At 34.8% G+C, this 19,248-nt stretch overlaps 1 protein-coding gene across 1 annotated transcript in view; it reads left to right on the top strand.

Moving 5' to 3' along the window:
- The window catches only part of CNTLN (centlein), a 315,816-nt gene extending 297,210 nt beyond the window's left edge, over positions 1-18,606 (top strand). The window contains exons 24-26 of the mRNA XM_061132229.1: positions 4,885-5,070; positions 7,529-7,606; positions 17,920-18,606. Coding sequence (XP_060988212.1) covers positions 4,885-5,070; positions 7,529-7,606; positions 17,920-18,021 — 366 coding nt within the window. The 3' untranslated portion in view covers positions 18,022-18,606. The remainder of the gene's footprint in view (positions 1-4,884; positions 5,071-7,528; positions 7,607-17,919) is intronic.
- The last annotated feature ends 642 nt before the right edge of the window (positions 18,607-19,248 follow it).

The following is a 19,248-nucleotide window of genomic DNA, read 5'->3' as shown; positions in this document are numbered from 1 at the left end:
AAATAAAGAAATAAAGAAATTGGATTTTTTAAAAATCTAAAGCCTTCACACACAAAAACACATGTACTATCTCCAGATCCAGAGGGTTTCACTGAGCAAACTTTCAGGAAAAATATAGCACCATCTTACAGAAATTATTTCAGAAAATGGCAGAGAAGAAAATAAGTCCCAGTTCATTTTATGTGACCAGCACAACCCCAAAACCAAAACCTGACAAAACATTGTAAGAAAACAGAAGCACAGGTCAGTATTTCATCATGAACATCAATGTAAAAATTCTCAACTGCATATTAGTTAATCAAATCAAGCATTATGTGAAAATAATTTACACCATGAATAAGTTGATATTATTCTAGGAAAGAAAGGTTGATTCAACAGTTCTAAAAGAAAGCAAAATCAATATAAGCAAATACTCCCTAAAAATCATTTGGCAAATTCAATACATATTTATGATAACAAAAACAACATGGAAGTATACAGCTATCAAAGCTCATTGAACTAAACACTTAAAATGTACACTATTTCATTCTAACTATACTTCAATTAAAAAAAATATTGGAGAGAAAAAGATTTATGAAGCAAGTTACAGAGATTCAACATATGCATAATTGGAATCTTGAAAGAAGAAAAGGAATGATGGAACAGAACAAATATTGAAGCTATAATCCAAAAATAATTTTCAGAAATAAAGACTTCCAAGAACATAACATGAACCATGGAAAATTTGATCTAACATGTCATACCCTGTATATATTCTGTGGTCTAGTAAAGTTTCTGAACTCAAAAAAATAATAGCCAAGAAAAATGCTCATGTCATATATAAGGGGGAAAAAATAAAGATGAGACAACTCTGAAAGGCTGTCTCAGCTCCGAGGCTCCGTAGGTATTGCTCCTGAGTACCCTCTCCCACAGAAATCTCTGTCTCAGAGTGTGTATGTTTTCAGGCATTCCCACCCGTGACACACCACAAAGAAAATCTGAATTAATGCTGAAAAGTAGAATTTCTTTATATATTCTACTTTCTGAAAAGTACAAATTTCTAGGAAAATTATAATGTACCAAAAGTCCCTCTAGAACAAATGGAAAATTAAAATAAATTGCCAAAAAGGTACCTTTCTGTACAATAAATACTATGCCAAATTCAGGCGAGTGCTACAATGTCAGTAAAGAGCAGATAGATTCAATCTCATTAAAACTACTGAAGAACATGGAAAGAGAAAATACCTTCCAAATATTTTTGGAAGATTGCACAAAGTTGAAACAAATCAATCTCTTATTAATGTAGAAATTCCAGATGAAATATCAGCAAATAGAGTTCAGCAGAACATCAAAAAATAATATACCACACTAAGTGGAGTTTATTCCAGAGATGCAAGGATAATTCAATACTAAGGATATTATTAAGAATCCTATTAATAGATTTATGATGAAAAATCATATGGTAGTTTATATGGATGCTAAAATGGATTTAAGACAATCTGGTTTCCATTTTTGTAAGAAATTAAAATATGTAGATAGTTAACTGTATAAAACTGTACATTATATATTTTATATTAATACTTATTTTTTAGTATATTAAAATACAACTCTCAATTCAAAATCTGGCATAGCATTTCCTAAGAATTAGATTCCTACTGAAATCAGGAACAAGTCAAGTGTGTCTATCAATATTACTATTTAATATTATTCAGGAAGAACTTAATAATCAATTCAATAAAAAAGAAAATGGAGGTATAAAAGTTGGAAAATAGGGAATTCCCTGATGATCCAGTGGCTGGGACTCCATACTCTCACTGCCAAGGGCCTGGGTTCAATCCCTGGTTGGGGAACTAAGAACCCACACTCCACAAGATACAGAACATGACCAAAAAAAGGTTGGAAAATAGGAAATAAAATTATCAGTATTTGCAGATATGATTTAATTTCTGGAAGCTAAAGAGGAATCAGCTGCAAAACTCTTATAATAAATAAGAAATTTCAGCAAATTTATATATTAACAATCTTTATGTCTACAAGCAAAAATAGGTACTAGAATCAGCCCCTACAAAAAGTAAGAGGCCCAGGAATAAGCAGATCTATAAAGAGAAAACCTTTAAATGATCCTCAGAAACACAAATAAAGACTTAACCAACTGGAAGGGACTACCATGGTCTTTGATTAGGAAGAATCAACATTCTAAAATGTTAACATGATTGAATAAAATTTAACAAGATTTAAATAAAATTACCAGTAAGAATGTTTAGACAAGCTCAATCTGAAGTTTATATGGAAAACCAAATAATCAAAAATTAACAAGAAAAATCTGAAAAGAAGGGTAATTGAAAGGAGATACCCCTATTGGGAATATTCAATAACCTCAGATATGCAGATGACACTACCCTTATGGCAGAAAGTGAAGAAGAATTAAAGAGCCTCTTGATGAAAGTGAAAGAGGAGAGTGAAAAAGTTGGCTTAAAGTTCAACATTCAGAAAACTAAGATCATGGCATCGGGTCCCGTCACTGCATGGCAGATAGATGGGGAAACAGTGTCAGACTTTATTTTTTGGGGCTCCAAAATCACTGCAGATGGTGACTGCAGCCATGAAATTAAAAGACACTTACTCCTTGGAAGGAAAGTTATGACCAACCTAGACAGCATATTAAAAAGCAGAGACATTACTTTGCCAGCAAAGTTCCATCTAGTCAAGGCTATGGTTTTTCCAGTGGTTATGTATGGATGTGAGAGTTGGACTATAAAGAAAGCTGAGCGCCAAAGAATTGATGCTTTTGAACTATGGTGTTGGGGAGGACTCATGAGAGTCCCTTGGACTGCAAGGAGATCCAACCAGTCCATCCTAAAGGAGATCAGTCCTGGGTGTTCATTAGAAGGACTGACGCTGAAGCTGAAGCTCCAATACTTTGGCCACCTGATGCGAAGAGCTGACTCACTGGAAAAGACCCTGATTCTGGGAAAGATTGAGGGCAGGAGGAGAAGGGGATGACAGAGGATGAGATGGCTGGATGGCGTCATCGACTCGATGGACATGGGTCTGGGTGGACTCCAGGAGTTGGTGATGGACAGGGAGGTCTGGTGTGCTGCAGTTCATGGGGTCACAAATAGTCGGACACGACTGAGTGACTGAACTGAACTGAACTGAACCCCTATTGGATTACATTTATGACAAAACCTCACTAATTAAAATATACTATAAAGCTTCACTAATAAGAAGACAGATGGAACAGAATAGAAAGTTCGGAACCTGACCTAAACATGCATGAAATCAACGGGGAAAATATGGACTATTTACTAGGCGGTGGTGAGACAACTTTGATTTTATATAATAATTTTCTAGAGGATTACAAATGGATAAAACACTGATAACTGAAAAATCTTTCAAGTGGCAGAAAAAAATCATGGTTTGAATCACACACACACATATATATACTTTTATATATATTCATATATATATAAATTGTGGAGAATGCTTTTTAAAGTATCACACTAAATTCAAAAGTTACATGGGAATAGATTCATTTAGTGTGTTAAAATTAAAAAAAATATTTTTCCTTTGAATAAAATACTATGAAGTGAAGTGAAGTGAAGTCGCTCAGTCGTGTCCGACTCTTTGCGACCCCATGGACTGTAACCTACCAGGCTCCTCCGTCCATGGCATTTTCCAGGCAAGAGTACTGGAATGGGTTGCCATTTCCTTCTCCAATAAAATACTATAATTACTGTCAAAAGAAAAAGTATGAAAAAAATTAGAAATCCTCGACATAAAATTTCCCTAAAGTATAAATAATCCCTATAGATCACTAAGAAAAATAGATAAAAGACAAAAGAAAAAAAAATATTTCTTAAGGCTGATGCTCAACTTCATTTTTAATAAGAGAAATGAAACTTTAAAATACAATGGTAAAAATTAAAAAACTACACTGAAACCCGATTGGTGTCTTGCCAGTGGTATGGAGAAACAAGTACTTTCATATGTTCTTTGTGTAGGTGTAAATTGGTACAATCTTGGATAGAGGGAGAATTAAACAACAGCTTTCAAAATTACAGTTAAACACACCCTTTGGTCCAGCAAATTCACTTCCAGGGATATATCCTAGGGATGCAAAATATATATACAAGCACCATTATTTATTGCAACATTGCTTAGGCTGGCAAAAGACTGAAATCTACCCAAACATCTAGCTAGCTGCTGTCAGCCCACGAAAGCAGGCATCGTACTCCAAAGCTCTGTTCATCCAGAGTAAGAGCTGCCTTTTTTCTTATGCACACATAAGCATGTGTTCTCAGAGGGAGAAATTAAAGACTCTTGTGGATGTAAGCCTAGATTTTTATGATTTTTGTCAATACTTTATTGTCGTCTTGCCCACACATAATTTAATTGCACTTTTACCCAACTGTCCTTATAAAATCCTTTCAAAGATTTCTAGTTCAGTTTTAATAGAAACAACACTTTTCTGCCATTATATTTCATTAGTTTATGCAATAATTAAATCAATTATGTAACTAACCTGTTACAACTGATATACACACTTAGGAATAAGTACATCTGACAATTGGCATCAGCTCAACTGGTGGGAGAGTTGTGCTCTGGCGTGATACTAATTAACCTGTCTGCTGCAAGTATTCACCAAGATAGCAGTTGGCAAATCTGAAAGAGGGATTGGAGCAATTTGTTTGATCCAGCAAGTTGGTTAAGTGATCATTTAAGAGAGCTTTTATTGTGTCCTGACAAAAAGTAAAGAGCAATCCATTTTGTTCCAATATAAATAAAATCAGAATAATCCTAATAAAAAATGATTTGCTAGTATCTTCACATTTTTGTGTTATGACTGCTTTCTCTTCATTTATTACTTCCATATGAGCCCATATTCTTTCCAATATGTTGCAGGCCTTGGTCAGAGAGTTACAAAATGATGTCCATTTGATTAGGCGACAAATCAGAGAGCTTAAAAAGATGCAGAAAAACAGGGATGCTTGTAAAACCTCAACCCATAAAGCCCAGACCTTGGCAGCTTCTATCCTGAACATTTCACGGTCAGACCTAGAGGAAATACTGGACACAGAAGATGAAGCGGTAAGATCACTTCAATATTTATTAATATAGGAGTTTTTACACTGATTATTAAGTATATACTTTTATTTGTTTTATAGTTCTTAGAATTTCATCTTTAAGATAATATTCATGAAGGCAAGATTATTAATATACCAATGAAAGATACATCAAGAGTATTAACTAACTCAAAAAACCTTTAGAGAAATTTAACTGTGTAGTATAGAAGTAAGCCATATATAGAACTGCTTGTTTGTTATTCAGGTCAGTTATCTTTCCCTGTCTCTTCCATATTCTTTAGTTAATCATATATCTTATAAGCTATTATTTTTAATTAAGCCCGTTTGAAAGTTAGTTAGCTGGATCATGACTGATTTGAGGGGTTTTCCTCCTATATGAGATTTTTTTAAAAGTAGTAAATATATTGGCTTCTCTAGCTAGATTTATAATTATTGTTGATCAAGTTAAAGAAAAAGGTATTTATTGCTTTAAAGTGGGTAAAATACTCCTGCCTGAGTGAATTTATAGGCATATACCTTATAAGTCTGCAATAGCATTTCTGTACCTTCTGAGGAGGGCACTGCATTTTTGATAGTTTATTGCCTCATCAACAGCAGAACCTCATACACAGTCTTCTGTGAAACCTGTGGAAGATACTCAATACTATTCTACTGTTAAGTTTCTGAACTTTAATACATTAAATATTAAATTTTTTTATTGTTTAGAAAGGGTAAAGAGATGATGGCACTCAGAGCTTCCCTATAGATATTTGCTCAGTGAATAAATAAAATGATCAACTTCAATGTTTGCATGAGAACATCCTTCAGGACCCCTACCCCGTCAGCTTCTCAAAACATTTCTCAAGTAGAGCAGATCTACAACTTGGCAAAGGTTTCTAAACTGCCAAGAATTCTTAGAAAGGAGGTCAAAGGAATCCCATAGAGATTATTTTCATCCTATGAGTGAATAGGATAGTGAATGATCAGTTCCTCTTTTCAGCAGGTATGCCACAATGTCTGTGAATTGTGAACTTTGAAGTCCAAGAGCATTATGAAATACAGTATCAAATATAAAACACACAGGAAATAACAGTATCTGTGGCAAGGCTGTTAACTATATCTTATTATAGACATTTAACTGAAACTTGATGGATAAAGAAGAAACATAACAAAATATCAAGGTCTTCCACTGTTGCCTAAAAGTTTTGAAACAAGTAGATGTAGCAGAATCCCTCGTGTGTGTGTGTGTGTGTGTGTGTGTGTATATGTGTGTTCCAGATACATATTCTGGAAGACAGGGCCTCTGCCTTTATGTGGTCTTAGAACATGCCCTTTCTTGGGTTTACAAGTTTAAAAAAAACAAGCACTCCCTTTGATTAGAAAAATTAGAAAAAGTTGTCCCCATTGAGTATATGAATTAGAAAAAGATATCTCTTGTTAGTCCCAAAGTAGCTGGCACATGTCTGTGAAGAAATGACACCCTGGCCTCTGGGAGGATGCAGGATGGAGCCAGGGGTGCACAGCACCAAAACGTGTACCATACAACCTTGAATGGAAGTCCTTCCTGGTAAAAACACAGTTCCATGAGGGCTCATTGCACACACCTGGACATATTTACTAGATTTCATTATAGATCTGAGCTTGTTTGGACTGATGCCTGCATCTTTCAGAGGTCTAAAGAGTTGAGTGACTGACCCAAGTAGAGCCCAAACCGCCTGAATTATATGCATTAAGCTACATCTAACCCTTGTAAATTCATGTAAAAAACTATGACAACTTATGCAAAGTACCTTGCCTGATACCTGGCATACAGTAAATTTCAACAAATGTTAGTTTCCCAAACCCTTCCCTTTTTGAAAAGTCCATTTTTTTTTGCAAACTGAATCATGATTTTAACTGAATAGTCAATTCAGTTGTATATGTGAATACATTATACTTTCAGAATATTTCACCTTGATAATTGAGGCATTGAAAATATCAGTACTTTAAGTTGGAGTGTCCCTTGCCTATCAGTTAGCTATTGGACATTTTAAATAAGTGAGCATTTAAATACACCAGAACCTATGCCTGTCCTATTTTGTCTGTAATTGTAACAATTACTCCTTAGTTATCTACTGACAAGTCTGACTTTTGAGTATAAGGTTTTATATCATCTTATGAGGGTTGCTTGTAAATGAGTCTTTTCTACGGCTCCATCTTCTTTTTCACTCTATTTTAATAACTTTCACTTCCACTTCAATCCATACCCTGATCTCCACCATGAATACAGAAATAAAATATTCCTGAATAATATTATGGAATACAGATATATAGCTTTATATTCCACATGAATGGAGATATTAAGCATTGATTTGAATATTCTCCATTTTGAAAGGACAGGCTGCTCTTTGTTGAATCCAATTCTATCAGTATTTCTCTATAAAACAGTATGATCAAGTTCATATAAACAAAATTAACTACAGTGTTTTTATTTTTTCCTTTAGGAAATTGAAAGGACAAAGACCGATGCCGAAAATGACAAAGAATGGCTGTTGTACATTCGTAAACTTCTTGAAGGACAGGTATTTCACTTTTCCACTTCATTTATTAAAGGTTGCAGATAAAAATTCCAAGCCTATTTTTTTACTAGATGCCTAAAATTTTGGAAACACTTACACATTACTTACTTCTGTTAGGTAAAGAAGTATTCGAATAGGCAGACAGGAAAGTTAACCCTCTATTTGTACTTTTGGACTTAACAAATGAAGCAAATGCCTTGGGAAAGAGCCAACACGGGTCTTAGCAAATGCATTAATTAAATTATTGAGTCAACCTCTATGCTTGCTAGACTGAAAAGGATCCATTCTCTCAGCTCTCTTAGGAAAAGAGATTCTTTATTATGTGTCTTTAAAGTTAGTAGTTGATATGGACACCTGAGGAGTTCACGGGTTTCAGTGACCTTTTACTGTGGCCCTGTTTCCAGTCAATTCATGTTTTCCTCACAGCCAGACAGCTGTTTATTACTGTGTCTTCCCGCATTCTCTACAATATTTTCTACTGAGACCTCGAGCAGCTTGTTAGTGGGAAGTAAATATTGATTTGGCATCCTGTCAATGCAGAAAGAATGAAAAAATTTCCACCAGAGGCCCCTCAAACATTTTCCTATCGACATTTTCTGGGCCGAGTGGAAAGCTGCATAGAGGATGACAAGGCCAAGACGAGTGGAAATCCCTGAGGGGTCTATTGAGACTGCTGCTGTGACCTGTGTGATACTTTTTCTTCTCTTTCAAGTATTTTTTTAATACACATATAGTCTGCTGGGATGTGCCCCTCTTGTAAGTGATCAGGGCAGTTTATTGGCAGGTGAGAGCCCGGCTTTTCTAGTCATACCCGGCTTTTGTTCTGATATCACTGACAGCATGTAATGTATTCTACAACTTTTTCATTATGGTTCTTTTTGCTCAACCTAATTATTGTCGATTTCAAAAATGAACTCGATTCAAAACAGCTAAAATGTCTTTCTCAAAATATTTAAAAAAATATTCTTGTTCTGTGAGTGCAGTATACGGGTTTTTGGAAAAGCAAAAATAAGTAAATAATACATGAACTATTCATATTCTCAGTACCCATTTTATATATTTCTGAAACATTATCTGGTAATACTATGACTATTACTATCTATGGTAACAGAAGGTGATGGGCACTTTTTTGCTTCAAGTTATTTAAGTGCAGACATGCAGGTGCAGGGCAAGCCTTCTTGCTTTTGAGAAGAAAAGTCACTTCTCAGTCATGTTGCATTCCCAGCACCCAGCCCAGTACCTGGCACATCAAAGGAGTTCAGTAATGATTGACACAGGTTATTTTTTTTAACTTGAATGTTATAAAAATATACTTTTAATGGATTTTTTAAACATTCAACATGTAAGTATGACCTTTTGATACAGATTATCATCAATTATGAACATAAAAATCATAAATCCAGATGTATTAATCTTTATTAAATGTTACTAAAGCTCTACTGACACAGATCTGCACATGTAGATATACATATGTGCATTCTACATTATCTGGATGTATGCTTATTCTGTCCAGTTAGTGTAAAAAAATCCTGTTGAAAATGGCATTAGACTGCTTAATACTGCAGTTTGATATAATGCCTTTTTGTGCCACTGAGCCTGGACTCTGGAATATAATTGCCTGGCAGTATTGATTTAATTGCCCAGGTTTATTTGTGGACTCCTAATTATTGACTGGAGGTAAATTTAATGGAGCAGCCTCTATGAACACTGGGAAACTGCTGCTGTTGCTGTTATACATAATGAACTGCACCATGTGCCTTTAAAGCATTTGTCAAGCTAATTTTATTCCACTGTGACAGTATGATAACATTTAAAAAGTCAAAGACTTTTATTTTTATTACTGACATAGGTGGTTTTGCTGATGTCTTTGAATTCTGTAAGAAAAAAAAAGTAGGGACTTCGCTGGTTGCACTTGAATGTCACTTTATAATTATGCCCAAGAGAAAAATCTATAAAATAGAAAAACATCTTTTTTTAAGTATACTTCTTCTCTCTCAATTCTAGCAATTATATTTGTCCTGAATTTTAGAAAAGGTTTTCTTTGTCTACTAGTTTTTGAGAGTCTAAGTTACGCTCACAGGATTATGTGGGTAAAAGCATAAATATGTTCATTCATTCATTTTGTTTAGTTTATGCCATACAGCTCCATGTACCTGAGGTTATGTGATCTTGAAGCTGTGGAGTAATTGAGTGCATTCCCTGAAAAATTCCAAATTAATTCAATATTGATATTTGATTATTAAAATAGTTTGAAGATTAAATTATAAGAAAACTTCCCTTTTATGTCCTCCCTCTGTGTTGACTGCTGTATATAATAGAATGCTGACATCATCATAGGAGTGAATCTGGCCCTGAGATTTTATCTTTTCTTATTAGGATTAGGCCACAGAATTGTTTTCTGTTAAAAAAAATTTTTCTGCATTCATTTGACTTTAATTTATATTGATAAAGTAATTACTGCAAAATGAAAAGCTTTTCTACCATGTGACAATATGGACCTGGACACAAATGTAATACCTGCTGATACTGTTAGCCAGGAGTAAGTGAGAATTAAAAGGTCTAGAGCCTTAACTTATCTATATTTAACACAGAATGCAAATGTATGTCCTCCCATCAAGTGGTCCTGATACAATTGGTAATTTTAAGTATTTGATCTTTATTTGCACCTAACCTTTGTCTCCACAGATTTCTAGTAATAAGAGTCATACTGGAAAAAAGTCATTCTTATATCTACTCTCATTTTTTATGACACAGCTGCCTTTTAATTTCTTTGAAGAGTTTTACTTGTATTAATTCCTTTTCTGCATTATTACATTTTTAAAAACTTGGCTGATTCATGTCAATGTATGGCAAAAACCACTACAATATTGTAAAGTAATTAGCCTCCAACTAATAAAAATAAATGAAAAAAAAAACAAAAGAAAAAAAAACAGTTAATGTCAGAGACAAAAAAGCAAATTAATGATCATAATAGGGTGGAAAAACCTTCCAAAATTATTAGTTTTTTCTGTATTTTAGGAAGTGGGAGGAAAAAAAACAAACAGGAAAAGTTGGCTGAGACTAAACTATGGAAACCTTTGAACAGGAAGGGGATGCAATCAGAGTTGTGTGTTAGAAAGCTACACAAGATCAATGTGTAGGATGGTTTAGAGGGAGAAGAGACTAGGAGCAAGAAGGTAGTCTAGACAAAAGCAGTGGGGGCTTGCATGTGTCCTCACTATAAAAATAGGAAGAACAGGATAGATATGACCCATTTTGTAGTCCCTGAGTCACATAGAAGAACTGAGATTAAATGAAGGGGTGAGAAAGCAGAAACCAAAGAGAGGTGAGTTTAATACCTTATATGATGAGAAAGATGATGATACCTTTAAGAGTTTTAGGGATCAAAAGAGGTAGATCAGATTTGGTAGAGAGATGTCAGTGTCTGAAGCTGTAAAAAGTTTAGTAGGTAACGTTTCAATAACAGCATTCAGGGACTCACAGTTTTTCATTCAGGGACTTCACAGTTCACCCAAGCCTTCTGTCTGGCATTTCTCAGTGAAATCTAACCATTTAAGAACACATTTCAAACTCTTACAACTCAACTAGAGAAAAGAAACAGACCTTCAGGCTATTCATAGCCATTTCTATAAGAATATATACAGATAGCCATTAGGCACATATAAATATGCTCAGCATCATTAGCCTTTAGGGAAAGGCAAACCAAAAACCAAAATGAGATACTACTTCATACCCAGGAGGATGGCTGGAATCAAAAGGGAGTACAATAGCAGGCATTGGTGAGGATGTGGAGACATTAGAACCCTCGTACATTGCTGGTAGGAATGTACAATGATGCCACCCCTGTCGAAAACAGTCTGGCACTTTCTCCAAAAGTTAAAAACTAGAGATTATATGACCCAGCAGTTCCACCCCTAGGTATATACTCAAGATAAGTGAAGACATATGTCCATATAAAAGCTTCTACATAAATGTTCATAGCGTTCAGTAGTTCATAATAGCTCAAAAGTGGAAGAATGCAAAGGTCCATCAACTGACGGATGAATAAACAAAACATGTTATATGCATATGCGGAATATTGTTCAGTCATGAAATGAAATGACATGATAATACCTGCTATAGCATGGAAGAACCTTGTACACCTTATGCTAAGTGAAAGAAGCCATACACAAAAGGCAACTTATTGTATGATTGCGTTCATATGAAATGTTTGGATGAGGCAAATCAAGACAGAAAGTAGGTTAGTGGTTGCCAGAGGATGGGGGCAGAGGAACAGTGACTGCTAATGGGTAAAGGGTTTCTGGGGTGATGAAATGTTCTGGAATTAGATGAAAGTAATGGTTGTACAGCCGTGTACAACCAATGAAATTATACACTTCAAAATGGTGAAATTCATGTTACGTGAATTGTAGCTCCATTTAAAAAATGAATTCCTTAATATGAGATAGTGAAAAAAGAATAAAAAGAATACCTTTAAAAGTAAATCCAATAAAGTTATTATATCACAAATGCTGTGTTACCCCCCTCATAAGGAGAAACTGTGTTAAATGCATTTGAATTTGAATTTCTGTCCATTGGCCATAACTATGAATAAATGAGATAAATTTTAATTTCATATTTAATAGGTTTCCTTTCAGTTGGCACAGAAGGAGCTGTACCTCTATCATATTCTAATTGATATTACTTCCCCCTATATGCAAACAGATAGGAGTCAGTTATTTACATTTGCCCTCTAAGAGACACTGTTTAATTGTTCTGTCCATTCTGATCCTCAAAATTGAAATTATAGTAAATTTAGTTTCTTCAGGCCTTAATAATACCTGAAACCATTTTATGTACTTGTGAGTTCATAAGGCCATGGAAAGAATTAGTGGAGATAAAGTTGAACCCAAGCTATGGAAGGCATTTTAAAAACATGTTACCGAGTGTCTACTGCATGAAAGGTAATTCATGCAGTAGTGTCTACCACATTTCAGGTTTGGAGATATAGCAGCGAACAAGAGACAAAAATCACTGTCCTCATGGAGTTTATATTTCTGGTGATAGAGGACAATAAACAGATAAAATATAAAAACTATAAAAGTTTTTCAACAAACTTGAGCAGAATTATGGTAGGTATAATAAAATATGTATGCTTATTAATAAAGCAAGTAATATACCGTTACAACTGCAATGTGCTTCTTTACTAGGATTTATATTTTAAAAACCCTTATCCAGGAATGGCTAGAAAATGTGTTTTGATTTTCTTTTCCAGATTTCATTCAGGCAGTTTTCATCTACTTTGTGTAGATCATTTCCTTGCATGGGAGCCATATCAAAAATCCTGCCTTCGGTTGTTGATAACTTAAAGTACAGACTTTGATCAGTGGTTTTTCTTTGCATTTAAATATCCCTGTTCCTATTAGGTTGCTTCAGATTTTACAAATGCTGAAATTTAAAATGGCTCTTTCCTCTGTGCCCTTTCTGCAAAATATGCTTATCTTCTGTAGATGCTGTGTGACACAGCAGTGAGAAGGTTTTATAAATCTCCCTGGCTTTGGTAAATAGAATAACTTCCAGCCTGAAGGTTACCAGAAAGTTTCTCTTTACAACAAATGTCCTGAAGACATTTACTCTCTTGCGTTCAGTGTTGCACTTACAACACACTTAAAATATGCCACATACATGCGAACTCCCATGCTCACTCTCTCCACACACATAAACACACACAGTCACCCACACACACTCACACCTCACATCCAGCTGAAGTTGCAAGAGTTAAAAATTCTCCATTCAGAAGCTTACTGGGATTTTTTTTTAAATTTAACAATTTCAAGCCTATTTTCATGATACCAGGAAGAAGACATATGTCATTAAAGGTAAAAGGTAAATTTTATGTTTTACATATTTTACCACTGTAAAAAATTGGGGTGGGGGAAATGAAAGGAAAGCAAGTTATAGCTTTTACCAAAGTTTAAGAATAGCAGACACAGACTTCAATATTCAGTGACACTTAGATAAGTACATAGATAGATAGATATGTGCCAGAAATATAAGCAATATTTAGGAACATAGCTTACAATTAAGTGCCAGTTTTAAGCTATAAATAAATCGTTGTTTCTTATACCATGCTTGGTTATTTTATGAAGTTCAACTTTTAATTACAATATAGCTGAGTAAGCATTCAAATATTTATTTATACCAAATTTTGCACCTTTAATTTTATAATTGTCAAAGTAGATTAGTCTCTCTTACTAAACTCTCAAAATCTCAAAATTGAAGCATATCTTTGTTAAAAGCAGGTGTAATAAATAACATGTGATATCTTTACTTTGAGTATGACTCAGCTGGATTAAAGTCAATTTTTACTTTGAAAACAATATCATTTGGTAATAGTTTTAAAACCAAAAACAAGAATGAAATTGGTAAAAAAAAAAAAAGTTAATCTTGCCCTTTAGATTTAAAAAGATACCCTTATTTCAGTCTTTGTCTTTCAACACAAAAATGTCCAATTTTATACTATTGAGAGCACATTCCCAGTTCATTCTGATGCTGTAAACTATCTTTATGTTTCACAGTTATAGATTTGAGGCTTTGTTATTCTCCCAATGTAGCTCTCCAGCATCTGCAAGTATCAGTCGTATCTTACCTTTATACAGGAACGCCTCTAAATGAAGTCATAATTTGTAAGTGTGAGTGATAAAGTTGAAGTTCTATCACTGGCATACATCTGTGGTCATTTACATGTAAGAGAAGCCTAAAATCTGTGTGAGGTTAGGGGAAGTGTTTCCCATAAGAGAAGTCACCTTTTTCAACAAGGACAGCCAGAACGACCAGAAAGACCCCCTTCAAGACTATGGTATAGAGACTTCCCTGGTGGTCCAGTGGTTAAGAATATGCCTGCCAATGCAGGGGACACAGGTTCAATCTTTGGTCCAGGAAGATTCCGCTTACCATGGAGGCAACTAAACCCATGTGCCTCAACTACTGAGTCCTCACATCCTAGATCCTGTGCTCCACAACAAGAGAAGCCATCTCAATGAGAAACCCAGGCACCGCAGCTAGAGAGTAGCCTCCACTCTCTGCAACTAAGGAAAGCCCACACGCAGCAAAGAAAAACCAGCACAGTTAAAAGAAAAAAATAAATGCGTACATTAATTAATCTTTAAAAAAAGATTACAGTATAGACCAAGTAAAACTCACGGTTGTTTGGATTCCCTAATTAAATTTCCATTCCGAGAAATCTTATGCAGTATCAACTGTTCCCCTGTCCATTTTTCTCCTTGTGCTGAAAAGTTCAAGCCTGTGTAACTGCAGTAACATAACTAAGATGGTCATTTCTATATTTATGCAAAAGAGATAAGGAAATTATGCAGAAAGCCCAGCAGACTTTCTGGACTTCGTAGGCCCCAGCATATTCCATCTGAGATGAAACCCAAGAGCGTATTTTGCAGGTTTGCTGTTTCATGTATACGTACGATGGAGCAAGGGAGAAAAGAGCTTTGCTGTTGGCCAGTCAGGTTGCCACTTCAACCCAAGTCCAAAATCCTGTCAGTAAAAGAAGAGTTGTGCTTTCTTTTTGTATCTGAGGGAGAAAAGAACAGATTCTTACACTGCCTGTATGAAATAAACCTGCGCTTAATCTCCAACAACCTTGTGAGATATTATGAACTTTTCTCTTTATTATATAAAGAGAAATTATTATCTAAAGGCTTTTTCTGACCTATTTGTAGAGAAAAATAGAACCTACAAGTGGAGATGGATGTACACAAATTGGGCATCTTGATTAAAGGATAGGCTGCTTCTTGAACTTCATCAAGTATTAGCCTCTATATTAAGCTTAAGAGACACTGAATTCAAACAGTTGTGTTTAACTGTGGCGCTTTTCATTTTATTGGGAGCCGGAGGAAGAGAATATAAGAGTTATTAGCAATAAATTAGTCAATGGACCTCTTGTTCCACCTTGGAGGCTTCCTGGAAGAGAGACTCTTAGACTATTTTTAGAGGGAAGCCAAATGTTCAAGTACATGACATGTTGAAAATTGTTCTGATTGCAAGATAATAAAAGTAGGCCGAGTTTTTAACTTGAAAATGAAATGTGCAGATGAGATAATTAATGTCAGTACATTGTGGCCTGGTAAAAGTGCTGTGACATCATTATATAGGAAATTGTAGAACCAGCATGTTTCCTAGAGTGTGTTCCATGGACGACCAGTGCCCCATGATAAATAGACTATGAGAAAAGTGTGGACCCATGAATTTAGAAACAGAGTATTACATTGCCCTCTGGAAGAAACACAGTGCATTAGCATATTAAAGTCTCTAAGAGATCCTGAAATAAAATAGCATTTATACTTTGGTTTGTTTCCCACGCTTACTTGATCAGAGAACTCTTTTTTCTTAGAACAACTTTTACTTTTTAGAACAACTTTTTAAAATACTCATTTCTGCTTTTGCTCTACCAGGAAGAGATGGGAGGGTATTCTCATCTTCTTTCCTTTTTTTTGGATTGCATACAGTACTGAGGGCCATAGTCAAAATAAAACAAAGTCACCCAGTAGTTTTGCCTTTGTGTGTGTGTGTGTGTGTGTGTGTGTATTTCTTTAATGTCTAATATTAATGCCCTGAGAATTTAAATTATCTCATTTGTAAAACTGGCAAATATGTATAACTTTTCTGCATCCCAGAAGGGCAGTTTTCTCAAAGTAAGGATTTGCTCTATCATTATCTTCCAGAAGGGAATCTAATATATTCTTGTTCCTTCATTCTATGATGCATTTCCCCACATTTTCACATTTCTGAAATTAAAATACATACGCAATTTGTGTATATTTAATGTCGTAGGTTCCTTTTTTCCAGAAAAAGCTATTTTTAAGTCAATGTGGGTATCTTATATTTACCTGTATCTTAAAAAGTGAAGAAATATGGTATTTTTGTATCTTATACTTTATTTAGTGTTAAATTTTAAGTAAGACAAATGTATGAAGCTCCTGACATAGACTATAGATAGAGTCTCTCCTGACAGAGACTCAAGAGAAGGACTTAAGGAGACTTAAGGAGAAGGCAATTTATTATAAAGGTAAGACGGAAGTTAAACTAGAAAGCTACTTAGGATCTGAGGCAATTCTTTGGACCATCTTTGGTCTCTGTATTTTCTTCATGGCTTACACAATCTGTGCCATTTTGGCCTGTTGTTTCACCACCACTGGCCAGTCTTTTCTCTTTTTTTCCCAGTTTGAATTCAGAAAGTAACCATTATGCTGGGGTTAGCTAATTATAATCACTGTGGCTGTGCACAGCTGATCTGAGCACAACTGAACAACTCACATGGAGGGCATCGGGCTGATTTTGTTTGGGTGCTGACCAGTGATGCTGCCAGTGGTTGTCCTAGCACAAAGAATGGCCCGACTGTACATCTCTGTAGGGAAGGGGTACTAGGCTAAAGTGTCCTCACTCTATTCAGGGAAACAAAAGTAGTCTTCCCTGGTTAATCAAAAGCACAATTCGAAAAAATGAATGAATGAATTTCTTAATTGTTACAAATCTCTTACATGAAACTAGATAGCTGGGAACCAGGATAAAAGGAAGTCAGTATAGCTTTGGGTGGTAACTGGGGAACATTTCAGATTTTCCTTTACTTGTCACCTATAATTGTATTGTTATGCGTTCTACAGGCAATTCAATAAAGCCCAGGAACAATAAAACTTTACCAGAAATGTTATATAAATTATTAAATTTTAAAATGTACTCTACATTTCATAAACTCAGCAGTTTGCAACATGTGTATTACACTTTGATATGCCAAATAAACTTTTCTATAACAACTTAATCAATGTATATACTTTTGCCATTTTTTTTTTTCCTCTGAAATTTCACCCTACAATCCTCGAGACGTTCAACTGTAACACAGGCAAGTATATTGATAGTTCGCTCTCCCTCTTTTATGAGTGATGAACATATAGTACTACTTCTGTGGGCCTGTGGGCCCTAGAGAGGACTGTAACCTGCTATTGATCAACTGATTGAAGATAAATGACTTAGCTGCTTGTATTGCAGATTACAACATTAACATGGTCAGTAAACCATGAATTGTTCAATAAGGCGTTTATCTTTTTTCATTTTACTTCTGCTCCTTTATCATTTTTATTATAAAAGACAAAATTACCCACACTAACCAGCAAGATCAGTTGAAAAGAGACCCAGTAGGGTGCCATTATGGGTGCAGAGTTGCAGATAGCTCAGTTCAAATGGTTTAATGATATTTAGTGTATGTTTCTGAACTGAAGAAAGTACAGAGTTTTGATCGTCTTTTTTTTTTTTCTGTGTTTCTTTTACAGCTTCCTTTTGCCACATATTTACTAGAAGCAATACTGGAAAAAATAAATGAAAAAAAGAGGCTAGTTGAAGAATACTTTACAGTCATGAAAGATACTAGATGATATTATGATTGAGAACTTTTTTTCAGATGCGAAAACTATGCAATGTGATCAGAAAATATGCACTGCAGTCCTGATACAGTATCTGCTCCAACTATCAATAGTCAGGGTCAATACCAAAATAAGAAGTCTCTGAAACCAATTAATTGTTGAACAAGTGAAACTAATTAAGTGCATAGCCATTTAAAAGGAAATAGTGTAGCATTTGATTGTTGAATACAAATATTGCCACAAATCAATGCAAACTTGAAAATGGTTTTCCTTCCAGTACATTACAAGAAATTAGAACAAGCTTGCCATACACGAATTATCAGAGGAAAAAAGTTTAAACTGAAGACTTAAAGTTCTGGGTTTTGTAAGAAACTATACTTTTTACATAAAGCTGCTATAAATGGCTCTAAATCACCTGATAAGCAACACATTTGTATTGAAAGCAAATATAAAGCAAAGGATTACAACTTAAGAGTGAGCATTTAATGTAATGAATGGTGCAGTCCAATTGTATCTGTTCTCAGTTTACTGGATTATATAGGAGATACTGTATTTTCCTAGAACAATTCAGCAAAAATAAAAACATCTTCTTCTTCACTCTCTGTTTTTTTTAAATTCACAATATTTTGTGCGGTCATATAAATTAGCAAGGGCTACAAACCGAGTGCATTGGTAAGACTAGTCCTCACAAGTCTACTAATTAAATTCTTAACAGTGGTCATCCTTATTTAGACTCTCCAACATTCCTTGGTCATTTCCCCTCTTTCCTGTGTTCCTGCTACACCTAACTTTTTGCTTTCTCTGATTCACCAAACCTGCCTGCCTCCAACCATTGCCTTTGTATTCTCTCTCTCTCTCTCTCATATATTCTGTACTTAATTTTCCCATGACTGGCTCCTGCATATCATTCAGGTTTGCATTTACAAATTTCTTTAAGCATTCTCTAGCCATCTTGCTGTTTAATTTCCTTTATAACACAAAAGTATCTTTTACCTCTTCACTTATTTATGTTCTTGTTATTCCTCCTTCCCTGCTTTGAAATATAGGTCCCATGAGTTTAAGGCAGAGTTGGCAAATTATGGCTCACAGACCAAATCTGGCCTACTACCTGTTTTTGCATAGCCTACAGTGAGTTAAGAATGATTTTTACGTTATTATTAAATGTTTTTTAAAAATCAAAAGGAGAACTATATAGCATGTGAAAGTTATATGAAATTCAAATTTTAATGTCCATCAATA

Source organism: Dama dama, chromosome 29 (assembly GCF_033118175.1).
Source record: "Dama dama isolate Ldn47 chromosome 29, ASM3311817v1, whole genome shotgun sequence".
Taxonomy (NCBI): Eukaryota; Metazoa; Chordata; class Mammalia; order Artiodactyla; family Cervidae; genus Dama; species Dama dama.
The sequence above is the reverse complement of the archived record's forward strand: the minus strand, read 5'-3'. Positions and strand labels throughout refer to the sequence as shown.